This window comes from Lepisma saccharinum, chromosome 16, assembly GCF_977018435.1.
Source record: "Lepisma saccharinum chromosome 16, izLepSacc3.1, whole genome shotgun sequence".
NCBI classification, from domain to species: domain Eukaryota; kingdom Metazoa; phylum Arthropoda; class Insecta; order Zygentoma; family Lepismatidae; genus Lepisma; species Lepisma saccharinum.
The window spans coordinates 15,130,887-15,158,008 of NC_139244.1; the positions used below are offsets into that span (position 1 = coordinate 15,130,887).

General features: G+C 36.5%; 1 protein-coding gene across 4 annotated transcripts; it reads left to right on the plus strand.

Annotated features, from left to right (window-relative positions):
- The first annotated feature begins 1,480 nt into the window (after positions 1-1,480).
- LOC146000277 (protein max-like) lies at positions 1,481-20,964 on the plus strand. Of its 4 annotated transcripts, none has more exons than XM_083137755.1 (5): positions 1,481-1,593; positions 1,857-1,928; positions 5,867-5,986; positions 14,249-14,372; positions 18,409-20,964. In XM_083137755.1, the coding sequence occupies exons 1-5, from the start codon at positions 1,555-1,557 to the stop codon at positions 18,588-18,590; spliced, it is 537 nt and encodes a 178-aa protein (XP_082993881.1). In that variant the 5' UTR covers positions 1,481-1,554; the 3' UTR covers positions 18,591-20,964. The 4 variants fall into 4 exon arrangements, with proteins under 4 accessions (XP_082993881.1, XP_082993882.1, XP_082993883.1 ...); XM_083137756.1 differs by having other exon boundaries at positions 5,867-5,974; XM_083137757.1 differs by lacking the exon at positions 1,857-1,928.
- The last annotated feature ends 6,158 nt before the right edge of the window (positions 20,965-27,122 follow it).

Here is a 27,122-nt window from a genome sequence, read left to right on the forward strand (position 1 = left end):
TAGATTTTATTGCAAAACCAAGCCAATTTTTTCGTTTTGAGATGAAAGCTAAAACCAAGTTTGTAATCCTGTGATCTATTTGCGTCCCTACGCTTCAGACAAAGGAACGTAAAAGTAAATTCGCGTAAATTACAAAATATTATTAAATATACATAAATAGATTAATTTGTTACTTTCATATATTTGTAACGGCACAATCCATCACATATGCATTCTACCACAACAAACTAATTCCTTTACTAACTGGTTAAATGTCAATATTACAAACATCGCGCTGCGACGCCAAGGGTCCCGGGTTCGAATCCCGGTCGGGCTTGGTTGTTTGTGAATGTCCATTCATCAATTTCATCATTACATCACTCATCCCCATCTTCGCAAATTAGCCAAGAGGCACAAAACGCGAAGTAAAATAAACTAAATCAAAGTCAATATTACAAAAAAGTTGAGCTGTTTTATTACTTATTAGTATAATTTTTATTTTCTACTTAATTAAATGTCATAGTCGATTTGTTTTTTTTTTTATTTCATTTGACCCCCTTTCAAAAACACTTTCACAATGTGAAGTTTTTGCGTCCTTCCTGCAAAGACCCTGTCCTCAACCAGTTTTACTTGTAATTATCAACCTGTTTATAATAAATCACACAACATAAGGGTGCGTTCCGAAAGTCTTAACGAAACGAAGGCATTCAACGAAAATAACTGGGCTCGTGAATCTGGTGAAACCAGTTAGTTTACAGACTTATGGGACACTAGGCGAAAGCGCAGGCGCAGGGTTTCGTTTAGAGAGAAAGTTTCTTCATGGCGTCCAGCGGAAGAAATGTCCTTATGGCAAAAATAAACTTTACTGTGGACACTGTTACTCATTTTAGTCACATTCTAAGAACAGTTAAGGCATACTCATCTTGTGCATGTTGCTTCATATTGCTCTCTGTTAAAATTATAATACATTTTCCGAACTAGAGCAGTTTGAATCCATCAAGCACGCGAGTTGTCTCGAACTAGCTGACGATTCTCACTGAACTAACCAGCCTTCTGGCCCGTGCGTTTGGTGAATCTCGTTCTTGCACGGAATGCGACTTTTGGGACACCATAATGAACTTCACGAAACGCACGGAAGCACTTATATGACAGCCAGTTACCATAACTCGTTTAACGCGTTAAACTCGTACGACTTTCGGAACGGGCCCCTCTTACTGAAATGAAATTACATGTGTGAAATCACGGCCAGCTGACGTTAAATTTTCGAACCCATTTTCTGGGGGCCAGATCCCCCTGTGTCCCAACTTGGCAACGCAACTACCCAAAAAAAACCTTGTATTTTTAAAAAAAATAAGAAGTACACACGCACCTAAGGAGAATTGTTTTGGGAAATAAGAAGAAACACACATGTAATCGTTCGATATCAACCACGTGTACTTGTCGCGTGGCGTTATGCGCTTGATCATGCTGTGTGTCATGCTCATCATCTGTGCCTCAACGAGTAGTTGGAGGTGGAGGAGTCGCCATTTTTCCTGTTTTGCAACTAGAAAATGGCCTGATTAGAGTGTCTGGAAAATGAGCGACGACGAGAGGGATATCGACATCGAGAGCGATGTAAGGAATTTATAAATTATAATTTTGACTTTTAGCGTACTTATAGTATATTTTATGTAGAAGATTATTCACTGTAGTGTAGTTTATTTTCATAATAAAAAGTTCGTTCGTAGGTAAACAGCCATTTTGAGATCAGATATGGAGTTCTCTACTGTTGCGCGATCTGTTTTTAACGAAAATCGTAAACAAATAGAACTTAATTCGACGTTTGCGACTTAACTATTACAATTTGCTTTTTATTTTATTGTACATTTGCTTGCTAGGAGGATGACGGCGCGGATTCGGATTCAACGGGTCCCCAGCTGCGTCAAGCGGGAAGCGAATATATGACACAGGTGAGAAACGGAATAAAAAGTTTTGTTTTTCTCTCCTTGAACAAAGCTCGTCAAATATTTACATACAGTTGAACATAGTAGTATGTATTTACATAGCAATGGCGAATTTCAAATTAATAATTAGGTTTTCGTGTTTGGTTAGGGCGAATTAATTGTGCAATCATCTTGACGTGACTGTTGACATCTGATAAGATTGTAATCGGAATGCTATTTAATAGCCCGTTTGTGTGATATTGGTCTGCTTTGTCTCCAGGTATTGGAATAAATATTGATACGCATATTATATTTCAAATTTTTGTCAGCTGAAAATTAGTTTTTTTTTCTACCAACATTTATACCTATAAATATATCAACCAGCAGTTTTTCTCGCAGAAATATCTGTCGTATTCCAAAAACTTAACCTTAATTATTTCGTAATTGATGCAGCGCAATGTTTTTGTTTGTGTGCAGATAGAATTTTATGACAAGGTCATATTAGTAGGTCAGCGAAAGTGTTTGCCGTACATCCATAACCTTGAACAAAAGCCTCTTGTCAGAAACGAATACTGCATGAAAAGAAAAAGCAAATTGCGTTTACCATATAATAAGATGTAATATATTTTTTTTGTGGCTATTTACTTTTTTTACGATCTATTTTTTTGTTGCATATTTTAGTACTGTTATGTAATTTTTAAATGTAACAGCCGCAGTTAGCACACAAATGCCAGTTTTGTTGCTACCCAATAATTATTTGCCAGAGAATAGTAACTGTCTTGGAGAAACTATAAGGATCCATGGTATGTAAGGTTAGTATGTAGAATTGTGTTTGTAACTTTTAAACCTAGGAAAAGCATGGGGTATAATTACTTTTGAGGGCTGTGACTAACATGATTGTATGATTAGTTAATTAACTAAACCCTATAATTGTAAAGTGTAGCATTGCATAATTTATTGAATGCAGATATGCACTACATACAAAGTGATTAAAATTTTGGAAAATCAGTACTAGTTCTGTATAGTGGAGACACCTAGAAATCATTTGTTTCGAATTTTTTTACATTGCTAACGTACAATTCTGCATTGCGGAACATTTCTTTAGGTGTAATAATGAATTTCTAACGGAAATAATGACTATTTCTTACATTTACGAGTACTTACTGTTCTTCCTTTTTCTCTGTTCTCTAACATGCAATATGGCGAAAGCGTACTGGTTCATTGCGCAATGTGGCAGTGTTTTATTCACTGAAAAATACCTAATTTCGTGGCTGGATTGGAAATTATGCTAATACCTCGTTAGCCCACAAACTATTGGTGTTAACCCTACAAACCATTTCCGGTAAGGTTAGGTTAGGCAAACAGTTAAAAAACTTCACGACGCATCCTAGACATGTCATCATCTTGCGAAAACACGGCATGGTTTGCAACCGTTATGGGGGGTTATGTCATCTAATACACGGAACATCGTGTTCACGTGCAGAAAGCAAATGGCAGCAACTGCAATTCCGTGTCGGAGAGATATTTTCTCAGAAGAAAACATGACTTTGCGTTGAAAAGGATAAAAACTACATTCCCAAACCTCAACAACACTACAGAAAATTATTTCCGTAAGTACTTTCTTCTGTAAAAAGTAAGAAATCCGTCTCCACTATACGGAACTGTCACCTGGAATTTTTCTTCAGGACCTATCACCACCTTGTTCTCCTTACTGTTTAGTGTAACCAGTGTTACTAAATACTGCGTCATGTATTAGCTTAATATAAATGGTAACAATATCATCTCGGGACAACAGATTTCTTCATTTTTACAGAAGAAAGTATTTACTGAAATGAGTTTCTCTAGCATTTTGAAAATTCTTGGAGGTATTTTCTTTCATCGTTGATTCTGTTTGACCGGGAATTCATGTGTTTTTCATGAAAAATATCTCTCCGACACACAATTGCCGTTGCTGTTCTTTGCTTCCTCTACGTGAACCGAATGTTGCGCATGTTTGATGACGTAACCTCCTGTCAGTGTTTCCAACCATGCCGTTGTTTTGCAAGAAGATGAAAAAACTAAATATACATTCCTGATGTTACTACGACCCCAAATTTTAACTGTTTGCCTAACCTTACCGTTAATGGTTTGTGGTGCTATGCATCAATGGTGTGTGGGGCATTTTTCGGTTAAGAAGGTTGGAATCACTGTATGCCTACTGATCTAAGATGCTACTGAAGCTGTGCCCGCCATATTGTGTGTTACGGAAGCAAAAAAAGGACAAGCAATAATTACTGTTATTGACATTATTTCCGTGAGAAAAGCAAAATCACACCATAAAGAATGTTTCGCAATGCACAATAGGTAAGTACGAATGTAAAAAATGACGTTGTCCCGAGATGAAGTTGTTATTAGTGTTATAATAATTGGCATAATGACATATAATTTTTAATACTGCAGGGACTGTAAACCATATTATATGAACTTTATGTACTATATTTAAAGTGCTTTTTACATGCCAGAATGTATTTTATATTTGTAGATTTTCCAGAAACTTGCCTCTTAATATTATTGTTGTGTGCATTGTTTGATTCTTTTTCGCAGTATTTATGTTAAGGTGAAGATTGGAATAAGAATTAATATTTTTAATTTCTTTTTTGTTTTTCCCACCAATTTCAAACCATTCCTATCATTCTTTTCTGTATGCACATGGTACATATTTGCATATGTTATTGTAACTTGAAATTTGTGACAGTGTGGGAGAAAAATGTTTATTGTTAACAGATTAATATGTTTTATTCTAATTTCTTATCTTATTGTATGCACACACAAAAAAGTTTTACATATTGATTGTGCAAATTAGGTCAACTTGTAACAATTTTTTAAATGCCAACCAGCATTGAAATTAATAATATTTTTGTTTATTATATTTTCATTACTCACAGATATCTAGTGTTTTGATACAGATGGTTGATATGTGATGCTTTTTTGTGTGTGTAGTGTTTGAAATGAAGTTCATGCATATTGTGGTTTCCACTGTGCCAAGTTTTTTGGTTAGATTTTTCTTGTCAATTTGTTTGCTTAGGTCATTGATTCATTTTTGTTTGATAATTTGAAGGTTCTAGGTTTAACTTCCTAACAGGGCATTAGCATGTCGTTACAGGCTTTATATGTTTTTCTCATTATCATATAAATCCAATCCTACCTAAAACTGTTTGTCCAGTCCTTAATATGCTAGAGAATACAAACTTTGCTAAGTTAATTCTTTCAATGGGTTTCAAAAAATATATATGTATAATTTTCTTGCTTGACGGCGATGTTTTATTAGGAGATATAGTAATAATTTTGTTCTTATTAATTCTTGGCTCTTTGGGAAAATGACATTGGTCAAAAAATCCTTTTTTGTAACAGACAGTTATTTATGTTTATTCTTTTAATAGCAATTATTACAGACATGATATTCACGTTGGATCATTACTGTTTAAAATGTTTATACATGCCCAGTATAAAAGTATACATATATTTTCTTCAATTGATTCAGTGTGACGTAAATGAAAGCAACAGAAATTTCTGAAAATAGGTAGAAGTTACATTAAATTTTTCACAGTAACTCATTTTTTTTGATGTTAATAAAACAATTTTCAAACATAAGAATACATCTGATGAGTTATCGATTTGTTTCCTACCTACCACCTAGTTCTACACCTGATTTCGGTTTTAAATACAGTGGAACCTCTATTTTACGTTTTGCAGGGGACCAAGCTGAAAAAAAACCCTAAAATGCAGGAAAATGTATAGTTAGGGAAAATTTTGTTGATATGTTACTCTGTTGGAACCATCAAGATTGAATGTAAAATCGCAGTTCCACTGTGTTATTTTATTCACAGCGTGTATTGTTTTTGAATTGTTTTTTTTTCTTGTAGCTTAAACAGGTTTATTAAGTTCTTAGCGGAATGACATGTTTTACTTGTATACTTTTCATGTAGGCTGAGAAGCGAGCCCACCATAATGCTTTGGAGAGAAAGCGACGAGATCACATAAAGGACAGCTTTAGCAGCCTTAGAGATTCAGTTCCGGCCCTACAAGGAGAGAAGGTAAGGCCTCAGGTGTGCATCCCAAACTTTGATCTTTATAAAATAACTATAAGAGACATTCACACCTGATTTTCTACATTATAAAGTTTTTAAGAGATAACACGTGGAGGTGGTCAATATACTGGCCATTCTTATTGTAAATACTAATTTTAATGCTTAAAATACATAATTCAGAGGAAAAGCTACACTAAGTATCATTTTGTTATCTGTGGGGAATACCGGGGGCTATTGACCCACTGCCCCCCTTGAGAATTATGTCGAATTTTTTTTTTATCGACAGATTTCAATGTTTTATGCAATATAAAATTGGTTCCTGCGTTAGGAAAGCACGAAGAACAGAGATATTTGATCCCAAAGTATGGCCCACCTAAGTTTAAACCTGCAATTTCAGAGTAGTTTCGCCACTTTTTGTTAGTAAAACTGTTTGTATGCACGCTAAAATAGCATGAGATACGTCTAAATAGCTATCAGTACCAAACCTACCATTCCTAACCTAACTACCTAAAATTATAGCTGCTGTTGTGGAAAGTCGTTTTGGGTGGTATATTCATTTGCGCGAAGCCTTCAGGCTATTCTGCTACACGGTAAAGTAACACGCTAAGGTAACAGACTTACTTTACTTCACAAGAACACATTTCCGCAAGCAAAAATCAACTGAAAACGTTCATAAGCAACAAAATCTTCATAAACTGCAAAATATTTAATTTTCTCCATGGGTTACAGAGGGTCAAGGGTACCAGAAACAGTAAGGGGATGGAGTGCCGGACATGGTGTCAGGGTGGGGGTTACTTGCCCATTTCTCCTCTGACTCAGTTTCTACAAACTCTGACCTGTTTTTCTTGTATGTACATATTGCTTACATTGTATAATAATAAACAAATTATTTCACAGTTATGTTTGAACAATGTAACATTATTGTCAAGATTCATTGTATAACTGCTCTTTTTAAAATTTAATCCATTGTTATAGCTGTAGCATTAATTAAACAAGAATAAATGTCTGATGAAGAGACTGTGTGTTCTGAAACATTTAATCAAATGTTGCATTTATATGCTTGGAACAGCTGTAAACTACAAGAGATATTATACTCTGGCCCACAAAAAATTCGTGACTCGAGAACTAATTGTCGTAGAGAGATGAAATCAGTCTTGTTTTCTTTCTTAAAGACCAGACTTTTAGTGGAGGTAAAATTTGGTACATTCTGCCTCCTAATATTTAGTGTTAAAGGAAGAAGAAGTAGAAATTGACATTTTTCAGGCACAGCTTAACCTTCATTGTTCTCCGAACAGACACATAGGAATAATAAACATTGCATGAGCTTCAGAGCAGGCTCAAATCATGTCCATGATGATTCATGAATAAGAACATACAAGATAAAACCATATTAATGCAATTTCTTTGCACTATTGAAAGACTATTTTCAACTCTTATTTTAACAGATAAACTTACCTCTTTCAGGCATGCTTGACAGAAAATTATTTTTCCATCAGTGGTAAAGACGGTCATGCAGCAATCCAGTCTTTCAGTAACAGGCTTCTAGATTTTTTAAGTTGGAAGAAAAAACTAACAGGAGTAATAAAAAATAATATACAAATATAGTATTTTTAGGCAATTACATTAGAACCGTAAAGACTATGTTTAGGAGTAAAGTGGACAAAATTCAAGCCCATGGCTTTTGAAACTGTGTATTATGGATATATTTATAGATTATCAGCTTGTTTGCGTGAGTATATTAGCTTTCATTGTTATATTTCTTATTTTACTGAATCAAGTTATTAAACACCTGTTGAAGCAGAGTAGGGTAAGAAGGTAGAGGCAGCCCATTTAATTGTTTTAAAACTATATGTTTTCAAACTTTGTTGATAAAACATATACAACTTTATGTAACTTCATGTAGCTTGAGTTAACTCAGGATAATAAAATCAAACTCTTGTACGTATATATAATTTATTACATTATTAATTATTTTAAACTATGGTTCAATTTTGATCTATACTTATTATGATTGTAGGTACGTAGCTGCACCACATTTTGGCATTGTTCAAATATGTATGTTCACTTTGGTTTAATTGATTTTTTTCTCCCGAATGGACTGCCAGGGTTTCAACCTCAATATACAAATATAACTGTGGCAAACCCTCGATAATTGTATCTAAAGCTGTTTGTTGCATATCTGCAACAGCAGCTACAAGGGACATACTTTTTTTGTTGCATATATGCAACAGGGGCAAACTAAGGGTTAATGAGCCAGAAAGTACAACATTGTTGGAAATAGGAAGCTGCAGAGTTCATGGTGCTTTCAAAGCATCTTTTCAGAGTTCTGGTTGGAACATAGTGGTATTCTTAAGAGCAGTGTACAATTTATTTAAACATGTTTCAGCTCGGGAGAGCAGATTTCACAAGAATTACAGGATGAAAAGTTTTGTCCAATTCGGTTATTAGACAATAGAAGTGTGGTGGAATAAGCACAGTACCTTTTACCATTTCTGAAAACCTATGCTGACAGAGTTTCTGGTACCACGGAACAACCAAGGTTTAAAAGCTTTAAAACTATTAAGTCACCAGTGAGGAATCCTCTGTTACCAGTCAGGCTAGCTTTCTTTCAGACTTCTTTTTTGCAGCTGATATAGAACCCTTTCTTGTCAGGTTTCAGTCTGATTCACTAATGGTACCTTTCCTTGATGAACATTTGCTCAAGCTACTGAAATCCCTTATGTCCAGGTTTATAAAGAAGTCCATTCTGCTTGAAGCTGTAAGTTCTGAAGATCTTTTGAAACTAAATCTAACTGATCCAGAATGTATGTGTTCTGCAAAAGAAGTTGACATTGGATTTGCAACCAGAACAGCATTTAGATTTGTGAAACTATCTGACGTTCAGGTGAAGATTGTCTGAAAATATTACAATGTTGGTGTAAGAAGAAATGTATGAGATCACCATTGAAATATAGGCTCACATATGGTGCAGCAAGTATAACTCAAAAAAATTGGTAAAACAATTATTTTATAATGTGTTGCTGGATCGGATGGCTATAAGGGGTGAAGGGAGACCATCAATAAATTCACATAATGTAATAATGAAAGCTTGTTAGCATAGTCGTAAATTCCCATAAATATACAGGTACAAGAGGATAAAAGTATGCTTTGTGGTGAAAAGATTAATCTGATCTTCTACAGTTTACGGTTTTAAACTTGTGTGTGACTTAAGTGTGAATTTTCATCTAAGTGCTCTGATATTGTTACGTATATCAATTTTGACTGAGTGCCAAAACTTTGGGGTTGGGTCAAGGACAATTAATTTTTTCTTGGTAGATAAGGAATAGCATTAAGAGACCATACTGGTGGGGCAATAAGTAGGGGGACCACCCCCCTCCCACTCCCCTAATCGCCTCTACTGTACATACATGTTCATGTACATTAATTGCCCTAATGACTTGGTCTGGGAAATGTTTGTTCTTGGTCTGGAAAAGTCAGGGAATTTTGTTTTCACAAGATAGTAGACACCCTGTAAGAAGCAAACTTTAACTCTCTACGAGGAATATATATCACTCTAAGATTTTTTAAGAACATTGCCATGTGTTTGGAAAGCCTGTGCTTTCAACTTCATATCAATTAAAAACTGTGAGCATTTTTTTTAAAAAATACCAATACTTCATGGTGTGTGCAGTAATCTTGGTTTCAATATCATATGGGTGATGTACCATATTTTTGTGTTGCATATTTAATTGGCCTTTCCAATTAATTTCGAAGGACTACCACTTTCATTAACAGAGGTTACGGCATCTGGAACGGAGATGGTAGTGCAGGGCAAGAAATTTCAAGTTTGAAGTCAGTCGCCAGACTAAAATCTTTGGTCGCCACTATTTTATATTGATAAATATTAAAAATATGAGCAATTATTAAAAAGTTAGGAATTAATGTTTGTGTAGCGCTGTCGTTCTGCACTGAAGTACCACTTATCAATCGCAGCTGCTGGGTCAAACTCTGACAGGGAGGAGTGGGGGGGGGGGTCCGTTTACGAAAACTCTGAGCAAATCATCCAGTGTGTCAGACTTCAGAGAGTTCCTGTAAGTAGTCTTGAGTCTGTTGTGACAGTTGAAACCTCCCCCACATGAGGCTGTGCTCATTGGTAGAACAGCACAAAATGTCAAAATCTGGAGCAAATTGGGGAATCTTGCTGAACACTCCGCACTGTGGATCTTCTTCAGCGTCTGATTCAAAGCTGCAAAGGAAACAAAAGTTTGTATTCTGTTCACTCTGCTGACAGAACATCCATTTTCTCATTATAAAGGCTCGAGTTCAAGTATATGTACAGCTTCTTTATTTCTTCTATCCCAAACTGAAGAATATTTTCTTTGGGAGGCCAACCCAAGGTGTCGAAAACATGCAGAGATGCAATCGCATCTGTTGACATAGACGACAATGTTTCTGTGATGTACACCTTCACATTGTTAATTAAGTTTCCTCTAACAGTCTGAAACTCTTGAACATCCCTGATCTTCCCTGAAATGGATACATGGTCCAAGAAATCTTGTTCGCTTGGTCCAACATTAGATTCCAGGTCAGCCAAAACTGAAATACAGTGTTCAATTTTTATTTTCAGAGATGAAATCAAAAGATTTTTATTTTGTAGTGCCACGCTTAAAGGGTTCAATTTCCCGTAGAAATCCAAAAGGAAGTACAGAAGCTTAACAAATTTAAATTGCTTCAAACTTTTCAGCAAATCCTTAGCTTTAGCGCCATCATTGTCTCTTCTATGGGCCACCTGTTCAAGATGGGTCACAACAGCTTTCCATGATTGCAAGAGAGCTCTTATTGCACGTTCTTTGCTGACTAACAACCTAATAGTGTGGATATCACTCAGTTTTAGAATTTCTTCTATAACTTCTGCCGATTCTCTCAAGAGGTGAAGTCTTGAAGCGTGTTTGACACACATTTGAAACAATGAAATTTTAGTCGCCAGCCCAAAACTTTTGGTCGCCAATGGCGACCGGAAATTTCGCACCCTGTGGTAGTGTGTCGCTACTTTGTCTATTCTTGGATTGTGGTAGTTCCAATTTCTCCTGCTGGGAGGCCTGATTTTCGTCGTCTGGTGGTGCTGGAGGGTTGTGATTGGTAGGTTCGACTGCCTGCTGCATTGTGCTGCTTAGCATGGAATGGTTTGTGTTCCTTGGGCAGGTGATAGATGGTTGTACTGGAGGTCCTAATTTTTCTTGCTGTCTGGGATTTTTTGAAGTGTGGTGTTCCGGGTCAGTTGTGTTTGTCCGTTGTCCAAGTTTAGTTGAGTTTCTGCTGGATGATACCCTTTGATTTGATGATCACATTGAGGGAGCCAGTTGGAAGAAGTATGAATGTGGAGGAGATGAAATGGTGTTGAGGTGGTGTTAGAGATGTGATCTTAGTGACTTTTTTTTGGCATCATTTAAGGGAGAATTCACACAGAAGCAACAGCTGACATTGCTGCTTGGGAATGAGCCAATCAACAGAAACATTCCGTACCGTTGCAGCATGAGGGGCCTTGCAACTCTGCATTCAAATAGCAAATCCTCAAGCGACGTGTGTTGCTTCTGTGTGGAATCTCCCAAAGTGTTCTTCAGTTTGTTCTTGTACAATATGAATCGTCCTTCCAATGTAGTGGCTGTGACATTGGCACATGGTTGTGTAGGCACTGCAGGATGAGATTTTTGGTAGGCTCCTTACTTGGGCCGGCCCTTGTGGTGGAGTGGTTAGCACATCGTGCTACGATGCCAGGGGTTCCGGGTTTGAATCTCGGTTTGGGCATGAATGTTTGTAAGTGTCCATTTATCAATTTCATCATATCACTCATCCCTAGAGGCACATATTTTTGGTAAATAAAAAAGCAAAATTTCGGTACAAAAACAGTCAATTTCGAGTTCAAAAGCAGTAAATAAAATGAAATTTCGCTGTTATAGCAGTGAAAAAGCAACACATAAAATGACATTTTGGTTTTAAAAATGTAAATATAATCCAAAATGTGATTTAAAAACTGCACTATTACACAAAATAAACATATCCCTTCTTATAGCACATTAAATCATTACCAGAATATTAAGTTTATTCCTGTATAAAGGGGTCCATTTTTGCTTCTCAAATGTTTGCAGTAAAATTAATAAATTTTCCATGAATTGCATAACACTCAGGATAATTCTGACTTCAGAAAGTGCCACGTCGGTATATAAACGGTAAATTTCATGTCAATTTCACATTTTGCAGTTCTTTTTGCATCATTTCGTGACAAAACAGGGTAGGGAAATGCACCTCACACCTTTCAGAAACATGAAAAATTAGCATTACAATGTGTTGTTTCACATTTCGTGTATTCGTCAAAAATGAAATATGCATGCCTCTATTCATCCCCATCTTCGCAAATTAGCCAAAAGTGGCACAAAAAGCAAAGTAAAATAAAGCAAATCAATCAGTCAATCTTCTGGCTTGGGATACTGCTTTGTGTGGGAGTCTGAAAGTGAGTGCCTTGGATAGTTTGCCTGATATGGTGGGGTGATATAGAAATGCAATCCATTTGTGTAGTTTTTATTGCATTGTAATTTAAAGTTTGCCATAATTGCATATGTATATAAAAAAAAGTAGAAAACTGAAATATCATCTGTTGTTTTGGAGAAATTACATGTGAAGTAGTGAAGAGCCAATGCAAGTAGAATGATTCAATTTTGTAATTGGGGTTTGAAAGAAAAAATCTACATTTAGCAAGCATGCATCCGTACTTACAAGTTTTCTGGTACAATGAATTATTGCGGATGATAAGTAGTGGATTTGCTTGAAATGGCAACATTTATCTCCTAATGGAGATTTCATTTGGAACATCATCTATGATCTGCCACTCTATAGGTTTTTGGGTACTTTAGTATTATACAGACTACCTCATTTCAGACCGTCTGTTTTCTGGGAAAGTGAAAGAACACGTTGATAATAACTTTTGGTAGCAAATCTAACCCAATTACGTAAAATTATAGTTGCTGTTGTGGAATGTCATTTTGGGTGCTAGAACAAACGGTCTGAGATGAGGTAGTCCATATAATACTGAAGTACCGGTTTTTGTTTTAAAACTAAATTTGTTTGTTTTTATTCCAGTACATTCATTTTAACAAACTTGCTAAAATATTTAAGCCTTTTAAACCAAATGTTATATTTGGTATTTTTTTGTTATTTAGTGTCAATTTTCTTCCACTTGTGACTAATCTCAATGATGAGGACAAGTGATGGTATGGGGGAATTCTAGCTTTACGTGTGTAACATTCACACAAAATGTAAGATTCTAGACATGCAATCAGATTGAACTATTCATAATGCAATGATTTCATGTAATTATGATGTACTTAGTGGTGTCTGCTAACAAATAAAAAAAAAAATATGATGTACCCTGGGTGTACGAAAACCCTCAATAAAAATGTGTTGTGTGTGTCTCACTTTAAAAATGTAGCAAAATTGGAGTTCATTTGTCTATGAAGAACATAATCTACAGATGCCAGTTGTTTTTGGTGGTGAAACATGCATAAACATTTAGGCCTTATTACTTTGAATAAATTTTAAGATTGATTCATTTTGTTACTTCCACATGAAGTAGGACCACTTTCTGTGGAATGCCCATGTAATGAAATTGATGAATGGACACTCACGCAGGACACTATGCTCATGCCGGGATTTGAACCGAGGAACTTCGGTGGCCAAGGAGCTGGCAGCAAATTCACCAAGAAATTAGTCCATTCGATTACTCAGGAATTACAGCTCTGCACCCTGATTTTACATTTTCTTGCATTATACATCCATCTTCATGGTCCTAATAGAGAAAATGTAATAAAATGATTCTAGGTTTTAGATAAGGGGATATTTCCCCAACACATTGAAGGGTGTAAAATGTGCCAATGCACCCAACAATTTTAATTCATTAATTCATCCTAGGTTTTATGTTTTCCCGTATTATAGGGTTTTTCACCTTGGGCCTCTGGAAAACAAAATTGATGCGCCAATGTATATTATTATAAATGCAACTATGAGGTTAATTGTCCAACCAGTTCTTTACTTGCGAAGGGTTAAACTTTGTTGCCACATGCACTCAAAATTTGTTTGAGAAATATCAGTGCAACTTTTTCTCCTGAAAACATGACTCTTCTACATTGTGTGCTTGTTGCTTAATGTGCATTTTCTTTGTGTAGCAGCTTAAACACAAATAAATTCAGTGTTTTGTTTTATTTTCATGTGAAGGAGTAGTGGTCTGTAGTATAAACATTTCCCTTTCAGGCAAGCAGAGCCCAAATCCTAAAGAAAGCTGCTGAATATATACAGTTCATGAGAAGAAAAAATTCCGCGCATCAACAGGACATTGATGATCTTAAAAGACAAAATGCTCTCCTTGAAGCCCAGAGTAAGTAGCATTCACTTTGTTGTTTCAGTTATTGCATTCACAGATTTGCAGTAGGTGGGTATGAGCCAAGTTCTGTGCCTTGCCCTCTTCCGTAAAACCACCATTATATAAAAATAAAAAGTATGTAGAGTAGGAGACAGTAAACATTTACCAATCACTCTTTCTTTTTTTTTTCCTTGAAGGGCTCAGGGGTAAAACGTTGATTTTTTTGTCATTATTGAGTTTATGAAGGTGAAGGTCATGAAGGCTTCACTGTTGATAAATTGTTTTCATGTTATGTTTACCAATTTCAGAAGCATTCTGTGAATCCAATGCATATTGCATGACATGGCAATTGCACGTGAAAATTGAAGGTTGGCTCTTTTTTACTTTGTAACTCAATAATAACCAAATTGTCACACCCAAGCCCTTCAATTGACAAAATCCTAATAATGAATTCTAAAATAAGCTAAAAATAATATAATTTAGCGAGATGCATCATGTAGTAAATGTACGTTGAATTCACAACCAGCACACAGATTAGGAAATAGTTACATTTTTCTAAATTTTGATTTATGGTGAGTGCAAGAGTGAAAATGATATTACTGTCAATGTTCCTTAAATGGCTTGGATTAAGCTGCGGTTTTGCATCTGGCATACTCTTTTTGTTAATTTGTTGACAATTTTAAAACAAAACAAACAAACAAAATAATAATAATTGAATCATAGATCCAATTTCCAAGTCTACAGTCTTGAATCTGGCATATAATCCTAATATTTGAATCTGAACTCCTGGATCTGATATCTGAATCTTTAGAGATTTGGATCTGCCCATCTTTTGCTTAACTATGCAATGAGAGGACACCTGAGGGTAAAAAGAAGGAACAGGTACATTATATATTTATGACTGCAGAATTTTCAAAACACAAATTGTGATAATTGTAAAATTACTAGTTTCGCATAACAAATCTGAATTTCAATTTGGAAGATGTATTTATTAGTTGAATCAGCCACACGAACAACATAACCAACAATTTTGCTTAGACATGTAATTGGGAGAAAACTTTTTATGGCATCGAGAATATAGTAATAACACCTTTTCTGAAACAGATGGAAGAGTTTTCTGCACTGCGAAACTTCCTATTTGAGCAATAATGTGTAAGAGTAAACAACATGGCTCATGCTGTTTTTGTGACTTCAGGTATTTGTCGGATGCAATGTAGTTCGTGTGATCGATTCACTTCTTCACTGATTTTGTTATGTCACATATCATAACCGTCTTCTTCTTGTAGAACTGTGCATAAGCAATACTAAATTAGTATAAAATTTTGAAATTTGAAAGATTTAAAAAAAAAAAAACAACGTTTCAGGGTACAACTGCCCCCTTCATTAGGTTAAAGGTATTGGTTAAGAAACACTTGAAACAATCCCTGACAACATTCCTGTCTAAAAACAACCAGTGCTGGCTGTGCAACTGAACGTGTTTTATTGATTTTATTTGACCCCGGTTCTAAGAGGCCACTTAGGAAATGGGGAACTTTTTTAAAACTGGATTTTTAACTGGTTGTTTTTAAACAGGAATGTTGTCAGGGATTGTTTCAAATGTTTAACCTAATCCTGTTGTAACACTTAGTGATGTGGCATTATGATTAGTGCCTAAAGAGTATATGAACCTGATGAAGGGGGCAGTTGTACCCTGAAACGTTGTTTTCTTAAATCTTCATACTCACGTACGTAATTTCAAAAAATACTAATTTACTATTGCTTATATTATATAGTGAGTAACATGCACAATATGCAAATATAGAACTGTGCATGTTCTTTGTTAAGAAAACCCATATGCTTTTCTTATACGGGTGTTCAAAAATTATTGGTTGATTTTGTAAGACTATATTTTCACCAATATTGAACAGAAATGCATGATATTAGCACCATTTGAAAGAGCAATGTTTAAAGTTTTACACAGACCTTAAGCGCATTCAATGTTTGGCACGACAGATGTCCAGGTGGTACTCCCATTCTTGCCAAACCTTCAAGCATGTCTTGTGTGACGTTTCCAATGGCAATGTAGATGCACCTTCGCAGTTCCGACATTGCCTGTGGAAGTGGAGGAACATAAACATTGTCTTTGATGAAATCCACAGGAAGAAATCCTACACTATGATGCCTGGTGAACATGAGCCATGTCTGTGGACACAAACTATGATCAGTTGGTAAGCCATTTTCTCCGACACTGATTTATGCTTTTTACTCCAAGATGGCAGCATAGTACTAGGGCTATTCCAAATTGACATTCACAGTGTGAATCGACATGAAATTCACAATCTTTGGGACATTTCCAACTCCAATTATGGCATCACAAAATCTGCCAATAATTTATGAACACTGTGTATTAGCATAGTTTTCTGTGTAAACTGTTGTTTGGTTGCAATACAGCGTGCGCACAAAAACACTCCCTGGTTTTGAAAGGGTATAACTTTAATACCAAAAGTAGTATTCTACAGAAATGTTCACAGTAGTTGTGAACAGTCATAAAGTTTTCGTGGTGACCCAATTACAAATGCTCAATGTGCGCGCCACCTGTTACGCGGGAAACATCGAGACGATAATCCAGCTCCAACCACACCTTCTCAAGCGTATCCGGTGTGATGAAGTTGACAGCTGTACTGATGCGTTCCTGAAGATGATTCAAGGTTGTGGGTAGTGGAGGTACATAGACCTGGTCCTTCACGAACCCCCAAAGGAAAAAGTCACAAACTGTCATGTCCGGTGGTCGGGGGGGCCACTTGCATAGATTTTCATCATTGGGTCTAGCTCGTCCTATCCAACGCTGTGCGAGGTTGTCATTCAGTAAGCTGCGTACAGATTGATGCCAGTGTGGGGGCACTCCATCTTATTGTAGAATGTAGTCACCTCTCTTTGCAGCAAGTTGAGGAATTAACCAGTCACGTAGCATTGTTAAGTAGCTTTCACCTGTGATTGTTGGCCCCTCAAAGAAGAACGGACTGTACACTCGACGCTCTGACACTGCACAAAAAACATTCACCTTGGGTGAGTCACGTTCCACATCAAGAGTGGCATGCGGATGCTCGCTTCCCCAGATCCTAACATTATGCCAGTTCACTTTTCCACTCAAGTGGAAGGTCGCCTCATCACTAAAAATGATCTTTGTCAGAAAGGTTTCATCGTCCTCCATTAAAGTGCATTAAAGTGTGGATAGTCTCGCAAAACTCACGTCGCTTTACCTTGTCTTGTGGATATAACTTTTGAACCAATTGCAGCCGGTACGGGTGAAAACGCAAACGCTTCCGAAAAATCTTCCTTACGGTAGTTTGTGGCACCTGCAACTGCCTGCTGGCTTGACGTGTTGATTTTCTGGGACTGCGTACAAAGGCTTCTCGCACACGCTCCACAATTTCCTCAGAGATGGACGGTCAGCCAGAATGTTCTTTTCTTTGATCACAAATGCATCCTCTCTCAACAAATGTTTTATGCCACTGCAGAATGGATTTGTGTGTAGGTGGATCAACATTAAACTTCCGTTTTAATGCACGCTGCACTCTCACAACACTGTTTGTTTTGGCAAATTCTAACACGCACCAGCTTCTTTGCTGCGGAGTGAACGCCATTTTCGATGTTACTGCCCTCTAGCTACCAAATTCACAACTAGCGATTCTGAAAAGAAAGATATTAAAATATTTTGAGTTAACTGAGCTTTGGATATCAATTTTATCAAAATATTCAAGTAACTATTAATTTTATGACATCTTGAAACCAGGGAGTGTTTTTGTGCTCACGCTGTACATTCTAGTTTTCATGTGATGAATCCTTAACAACCAAGCATTTGTCATTGTACACTATGAGCTGTCACCTGAAGTGCCATTATGTGACCCTCCTTTTCTTTTAATATTTTTTAAGTTCTGTTCAGCTTAGTGTGCTCCGTCCAGTGTTATCACAGTGCTGAAATTGCAGTTTGAAAATTGAAAAAAAAAATGTCACTTGTGTTTTTTTTATCACTGAATTAGTAAGAGTTAATGAGTAAATCACTTTTTTTCAGTCCGCACACTGGAAAAAGCCAAAGCAACAGGGAATTTTGCTGCTGAAACTAGTGAAGTTTCTCTCGTTGGATCTAAAGATTCCGTATCCGGGTACACACACGAATCTGAAACGGACACTTCAGACTCTGAAGCAGCTGCCACAACAAGGCGACCCAAAAAGTTGAAGATCAGTGGGTCGTAAAAGTCAGTTATTCAAAAGTGACTATTTATTTTCACGGGTTCACTTGATTCTCATCTGGTCGGAGTCCAGTGAAATTTATCTGCATCGTCGTCATAGTTCGTAGGGTCCTCCCTTTTTTTCTTTCTTCTTCAAACTGCAGTTCGTCCTGGATAGAAACGAGTCAAATTAAAAACAGGAATATGATGAAAAGAATGGAAGTGTGTGAAAAAGTGGTACTTGTTGCCAGTGCCCAAAGTCAGTCATCTTTTCTGGACCAAACTCTCTTTTGGGAATCATTTTAGTGATGGGTTTGCAACATCCAGGGAACATCATAAGGGAAAATGAGAATCTTAGGTTCCTAAACTAGGTGGCGAGTTGACTTCACGTGGCTGGAAACAAGCAACTACAGACTGTATTGAAACTTGGTTAATACCACAGTACCTGAAGTCTGACGTGTGAAGTTGTAGATTACGGGGTAAAGAGCTGCGATGTATGTGTGATTCACTATTGTACGCATGGATGTGTATGTGTGTGTGTAAATAAAATTTGCGAGAGAGATTAGATTATATTTAAATGTACATTTGCGACCAAGATAGGCCAGTGGTACTAGAGCTGTGTGAAGTCCTTGGTGCTGGAAAAAGTTTAAAGAAATCTAAATGTTGTCATCTTGTGACGCTTTCCATGTGCCCATACACTGCTTTTATGGTAGTCGATTGAGAGATATCTGATAGTTTCGCATCAGTGGTGTGCTATGTATAGAATAAACAGCGTAGTCTCCTATGGAGATATAAGTTTGCAACACTACTTGTGAAAAAGAAAAAAATACAATTGGTTGAACAACACTGCCAAAAGTCAAGTAAGCAAGCATTTGTGCCCTGGTTAACTTTTATGTCTTAATTTTAAATCAGGTATTGGAGGGAAACATTACAGTTGCTAAAATTTACAATAAATATTCTAAAAAGTTATTTTTTTATGGACTGTTATCAAATAAATCTGATGAATTGGTTTTTATTTTGCTGTGGGAACTACAGCATGAAAGTCTAAAGGTAAAAATATTTTGAGTAATAGTGTATTGCAGATGAAAAACAATGGAACATTTTTCAGTAAAGTTTTTAACATTCCACTAGTTCTGGATCTATGAATTTTAGGATAAAATGTCAGTGATCAGAGGAATGTACAAGAGTACTTTTCTTTTAGGAATACTGTACTTTAGGCATTGTTATTGATTGGATGTTTGTTCAATTAAATACATTTGTTGCAATAACAAACATTAATTTATATGAAACCTGAGTAAATTCTTGTGTTCAAATCTGTAACGTCTTAGGAGTTAATGCAGCTTCATGCTGTGCTCTTCATGTTGAAATTCAGAAATGTTTACGGAGTGTATCCATGAAAACAAAAGAGTTTGCGGAAAGAAGTGAGTGTAGTCGGATAGGACAACTGTGTGCATCATGCGGCAGTTGTTCTCTCGGACTGCTCACTTGCTGAAAACAGAATGCGTAGATGCTTATGTGAAATGGAAGTGTTCTATTATTGGTTTGCGAGGATTGTAGTAGGATAAATTTGGATTTGATACAGATAGTGTTGAATGTACGCAATCATTAAAGTTACCATTATTAAAACAAATAGGCAAACCATGGTGGTTAGCACATGAATCGCTTTAACTAGTATCCACGGAGACTCGGAAACACTTGGTAGTGAATGAAAGCTAAGAATGCTGTGCAACGCAAGGGCAGGCTGACATTTGCAACACTGTAACTGTACTGCAGTTGTCACGTGTAGTTGGTATACAGCAGGCTTGAGCAACTTCCTTGCACTTAAGGAGACTGGTGTGTGGTTCTGTTTGGTACAAGCATCCCACCTGCACACTATATCCACGCATTTTGTTAGCATCTGCCACTATCCACAGTGGAACTTTGTCGAGTATGCATTTCATGTTTACAAATAGTGGATAGCTGTTCATTATGGAATTTGCAGAACTACCAATTTGACTCGTACAATATTTTTATACACAATTTGCAACCTACTGCTTTATGATTGTATTCGTCCGTGAAATGAAACTATGGAAATATGTGTATATAAGTTACATACACAACAAATTGAAAAATTGTTGCACTTTTTCACTCAAAGAACTTGCATAACATTAACAACACATAGTTTCCTTTCATGTGCAACAAAGAATCTTATGCTGCATGTGCAGTAACAAAACACAGCTTGAATGTTATTGAAATGTCTTTTTTAATTTTTCAAATTACGTTGTAAAACAATTTAATTTGGTAAAACAATTTAATTTGGTTCCAAAGACTTGCAACCCTGTAGTTGACCAACTAATACCTTGTTTTTTATTGTGAACATTTTTTTCAAGCAAAATGTATTAAATTTTGTTTTTGTTAGATATTGATTGGTTAAATCATTTACAATTTTAACAACAGATGTGTATTTTGTTGGTGAATTTTACTTTGGGATTCCATGAAAACACTCCATGGCTTATATGATTGCAGAATTTCGAAGATATGTTGTTGCTATATGGCCAAGCATTGCACAGAAAACTCTGTTTTTGTTTGTAGTGAAGCAGTTTGAGGAATGGTAAAAGCATGCTTTAGATACGAGAGCCAAACTACAGACCATTCCATCCTTTCCAGTTCAACTCAGGGGTTCCTTGTCTGTATGCATCCTGTGGGGCCAGGGTACATGGGAAAGCTCAAGGACTGAGTCGCAGTGTACAAAGCATCATGCTGCCCTTTGTGAGATATTTCATTGTGATGTTATCTCAAATTGTCAAAAGAAAAAGAACAAAAGTTTGTTAGTTTTAGTAATAAAGTCGATATTTCAATGAAGAGAAAGTTGTAATTTTTTCTTGTTGTTCAACACAGGGTAATTGGGTCAAGTGTGTGCCTGCCATGCAGGTTACATCCAAGTGGCTCTGGGATTCAGCCAGCATCCAATCAATGACACCTAGGAATAAAGGTATCCAGAGCAATAAGGCTGATCATAGCATTTTGTAGGTTTGTCGCGTATTACTCACAAATCCAGAATATAAAAAGGAACGTTAAAAACTGTACTTACGTATGCGAGTATGTTGTTTCTACTGTAGAACGACGTTTCGGAGAAGGAGATAGTCAATCTCCGAAACGTCGTTCTACAGTAGAAACAACATACTCGCATACGTAAGTACAGTTTTTAACGTTCCTTTTTTATAAGGCTGATCATTAGAGACATGCATACTTTGTTTTTGACGAAAACGCAAAATGTGCAATTATGTTCATTTTTCATGTTTTTTGAAAAGTCTGAGGTATGCCTTCCAATGAAATTTCGTGTTTTTTTTTTTACCAACTCAGCATTTTTTGAAATCTGATTTGCCCTGAGAGTTATGCAATTGTTGGAAAATTGATTCAGCTGTAAATAACTTAGAAGCAAAAATGGACTCCGTTACACAGGAAAAAACTTAATACTCTGATAACTACTTGAAAATGTGCTATTAGAAAGGAAATGTTTATTTTGTGTAATAAGTGTAGCTAATAACACAGTGCAACAAATTTGAACTTTGTGTCTTGCCGCGAGATGAAAGAAGGTGTTCTTTACTAAATCAAATACGCTGATTATGAAAATGAAATCAGAAATGTTCCATCACCTACCAATTTTTCTGGAAAAGATATGCCACTTGTACCACTTAGCCTATATTTCATATAGTAAGTAATATATTGTAATTCATGAAAGACAAAGTAGCAACTTTCGCGACACTTGGAAACGACTCCATTACAGTACAGGAGGAACCTGTAGCGGGATAAAATACAGATCATGGAACAAAATTAATTGTTTGTATTACAAAACATAAAAAAAGTATGAGAAAGTTGCAAAAAGCTTGAAATGTATTTATAAGTTAGAAACATGTCCTGGGAACTTTCCGTTTGTGGGTGGATGGTGAAACTTCTTGTAGGAGTGTCCAGCAGTAATTTTCCAAACTGTTTGGTGACCATCTTCCCTTATATCGTCTTTCCATGGCAGCGATATCTTGGTGAAATCGCTCACATCTCCGAGATTATGCGGGAAAAAATCCAAATGAGAATGCAGGAAATGTATTTTGAAAGACATGTTGCACCCCATAGCCTTGTAACAGTCCAGCATGTGTTCCGTCAGTTCCCTGTAATTGTCAGACCTGACATTACACAAGAAATTGTTGCATACATCTTTGAAGGCAAGCCAAGCTGCCTTCTCAGTATGTCAGCAACTCTTCAAAGGTTACGTCATTCATCAAGTTACACATCTGAGGACCAACGAAAATACCTTCTTTAATTTTTGCAGTACTAATCGCAGGAAATTTGGACAGTAAAAATTTAAAACCCTGCCATCTTTGTCCATTGCTTTCACAAAATTCTTCATGGAGCCCAATTTCAGATGGAGCGATGGTAACAGCACACTGTCTTTGTCAACAACGGGTTCATGCAAATTCTGCCTGTGACAATAGCTGTGGTTGAGGCTGTGATGTAGATGGTGTGTAATCAAGATCTTTGTGTACTATTGGTTGGTCACTACCTTCGTCTATTTCATCTTCCAGTGTCCATTCCGTTGGTGGTTTTGAAACTGGGAGAGAATCGGAATGCGGAACTGGGCGCACTGAAGATTCCAAATTTGGATATGAAACTGTGTGTTTTGATTTACTTGAGATTCCAGTTAGTTTCATTAAACAAAAGTAGCAATCTGTTATGTGGTCTCTAGGTTCCCTCCACAACTGTGGTATGGCAAATGGCATAGATGGGTGGGTTCCATGCAACCAGCTTCTTAAATAACAGTTCTGTGGTGCCCAACACTTAACCCTCATCTACCTTTGATTCAAAATACAACTCGTACGCCTTTTTGACGAGCGGGGAAATGGGATGTCCTTGGGACTTCGTCCTAAACTCACCACACGTATAACAGAAAAGGTTTGGTAAAATAACACACATCCTAGCCATCGCTGAACACAAGAAACACACGCAAACAGTATTCTTCACGTTAGGGGTTTTGCATGACACACACACTGCAGGAACAGACACTGCGTGATCCCACTAGCAACTGACTGATGCAAATAACTGCAACTCCATTATACCTTACTATACCTCAACCAAGTGGCTATCTATCCCTTCCCTCTCCACCCCCTCCTCTATGCACTGTCGAGCCCTAGTAACAGGCTGTGCTGATAAGTGCAGCGACAACAATAACATGCAGTCGTGTGCTGATAAAATTGAGTTTTCAGATAAAAGTTTAGGTGATAGCGAAAAACGGTTTTCACTATCGTCATCAGGCCACTGAACTCCATAGGAATCACATGTTTTTGTTCTGCGGGAATTTTCATTGTCGCAGTGTAATCAAATTTAGGATTACATTCGTCATTTTAACACCAAAATACAATTTTATATACATATTTTGATCCCGAAATGTGCTTTGTTTTTGTACTGAAATCTATCACATATTCCACTATGGGTGGGTGAGGTCAAGAATGTGTGGAGTCATACCTGGGTGCCTTCATGGTAGGATGCTGTGCTCACCTTTATTATTACTGAAACATTAAACTTTTTTTTTTTATAATTGGAATGTTGAATACAGCTTAACCCCGATTTTACGTTCCCGGTTTTAGAAAAATGTAATATGATTTTCTTTGATTTCACATTTTCCTGCATTTTAAATTTTTTCAGCTTGGTCCCCCTGAAAAACGTAAATTTGAGGTTCCACTGTACACACATTTGTTGAGCTAATAAGAAATACAGATGCTATAAATGTGCCTCTCAACTCACAAGTCAGCCTGATTTTTAGGACTGTCAGCATGAATCTGCTTTCTCTTGTTGTTTGTTTAATAAAGTTTTTCACAGTTGTCTAGAGTTGGAAGTGGTCGGGGAAAAAATTGCTTTTTTCCGGATTTTATTTTTTACAGCAGCTTTTTTGGTTTGGCTTTTTTCACAAAAGTGTGTCACATCAATGTCAATGAAAATAATACAGGAGTTGTCAGTATTTTTTCTGATCCATGGTTTTCGTTTATCTCCCTACTTTAAAAAAAAACTCATTTCTAAATATAAAACACAATTTACAATATGAAATTCTTAGCTAGACAAAAACAACTGGCTTCTTTGAATGGGCGGTTCTTTTCGAGTGTTGTCTTCATATTTCAGTAGGCTTATTAGATACAGTTCCCTGGTTCCTCCCAGCATAGAGGTGTTAATTATAGTAGATTAGGCACACACAGGAGATGTACTACGTATAAATTTTTAGGTAAAAATGCAGGCTTGACCAGGACTCGAACCTGGGTCTCTGGCATACCGTGCCATTGCTCTAACCAGGCTGGCTCAGTAGCTTAGTGGTTAGAGCAATGGCATGGTATGCCAGAGACCCGGGTTCGAGTCCTGGTCCTGCATTTTTCGCTAAAAATTCCTACATAGTACATCTTCTGTGTGTGCCTAATCTACAATAAATAAATTTTGTGTTCAGTAAAATAATTTGTATTCTGGCTTTCTAGTACATCGTGTATAATTTGGTTAAATGGTAGCTAAACCTGGTCAAGGAGCAACTAGTGATGTATTTTGGCTCTTGGTGCAGTGGTTCTCAACCTTTGTGAGACCACAGCCCAGTAAATTTATTTCTTACAAGTCGATCCTGAACCCAAAAATTTCACTCATAAATACTTTTCTGATCTTTAAAGTTTATATGCACCCTTAATATTAATATGTCAATTATGTATAGGCTGTCAAATATAAAATTCTATTTAAATTAGTCATCAACCCGTGGGTGCAATGGACCTTTTTTCAGGCCCAGCTGTTGAAAAACGCTGGCACTAAAACTGAAGCAGAAGCAAAAAAAAAAAAAATAAAAAAAAAAAAAATCGGGATTGGGCCTACATTTTGAAATGAGATCCAAAACACACTGCCTCCACACAGGATTAAACCTTGGACCCCTTTTTTATTACAAGGCATCTGCATTACTTTATTCCACTCCAGAGGCCCATTCATGATTGTGAAAGGAACATCTGGCCTTTTTCCAACAACGGCTCTTCCATTATAATAATAATAAATAATAAAAATAAATAAATAAATAATAATAAATAGAATAAAATTATCCCAGATTTTAACATTTTCCTGAATTTGAAGTTTTTCTTTTTGGTCCCCTGAAAACACAATTGAGGTTCCACTGTATTAAAGTGTGAATATGTTACTATATTTGTCTAACTTCTATTGTTACCCAGAATTCTCTAGCCAGGTAGTAATTTGGGTAAATAATCATAAAATTGGTAAAAGAAGGGAGGTGGCAGCCAAGTATCATTTCAGACACAAATGGCACGTGTCACTTGGAAATCAACCTTCACAAATAAATGCAATCTTCCATACTAATGTGACACTAGCTGCACTTACCACTTGGACTGGGCTGTTTTCTCAATATTGTGCATTGTGTTGCCTTGGTCAGTTGGTTCTTTACAACCTGATGGTGCCTGTGTTGCTCGTCACTTTAGTGTGAACTCCCTTGTTGCATCGGTCTGAAAGCTCCCTTACAACTTCTTTAAATAATGATAACTCAGACATGATTGGCAAATTCAAAATCAATAAGGCTTTTTAAGCACATTTATTTATATAAATAAAAATATATATATTTACAATATGTTATATATGTATGAATGGCCCAGAGGATCATTCTGCATCAATAAATACACTGTTTCATTACCAAAGTACAGAAAACCCATCCTTTGTCATGTATAAAATTGTCTTTTTTATGTCATGGATTTGGTGGTGGTGGTACAGGATTTCATAAATCTTTAAATATATCTTCAGTGGGGTATTAAGTGATGCAAACATTAAAAGCTTGTACACGATACCAAAAACCCAAAACATGTTTGGAACAATAGAAACATGAATAATACTTACTTCTGTTTTACAAATTGTCAAAATAGAAGATCTTTGCTTGTCTTGTTTGTAATTTTGAAAGCTAATACCAATCCCTCTTGTAGCATTCTTCTTTCTTCAGTTTAATAATCATCTTACGAAAGTTATTCATAGAGGGTGTACCAAAAAGCTGGGTTAATAAATATTCCAATCTTTTGTTAAACAAAATTTGAAAGCATACTTTTAAAACAAATGCTCCCCCTTGTACATTGACCTTGCACATTCTTGATCTTGGCCAAAGTAGGGACAATTTGATCAGCACCATACTGTGGTTGTCTTTACCCACTGATTGCATGCTGGGAGGGCCTCAGAGCTACTTTAGGCATAGACATTGAATAAATCCCCTCTCCAGGTCTTCGGTATTCGTCAGGCTGGACCACCATGACTCCAGAGTAATACATTTACTTTTTCTTAATGAATTATGCAATTTTTAAGTTTACTGCTTTTAAACATTATTTTCTCCAGGTTTGTTACGTTTACACGAGTTCTGTAATAATAACAATAACCTGTGGGGCAGCAGTTCTTGAGGGCCAGGGCCTCGCTCCTATATGCCTCAGCAGAGATGGGTGATCATCCATACAGTTACAAGGTGACATGTGGTCAGCACAACAAACTCTCGGTCATCGTTGTAGGTTTCAGTGACCGGATTTTG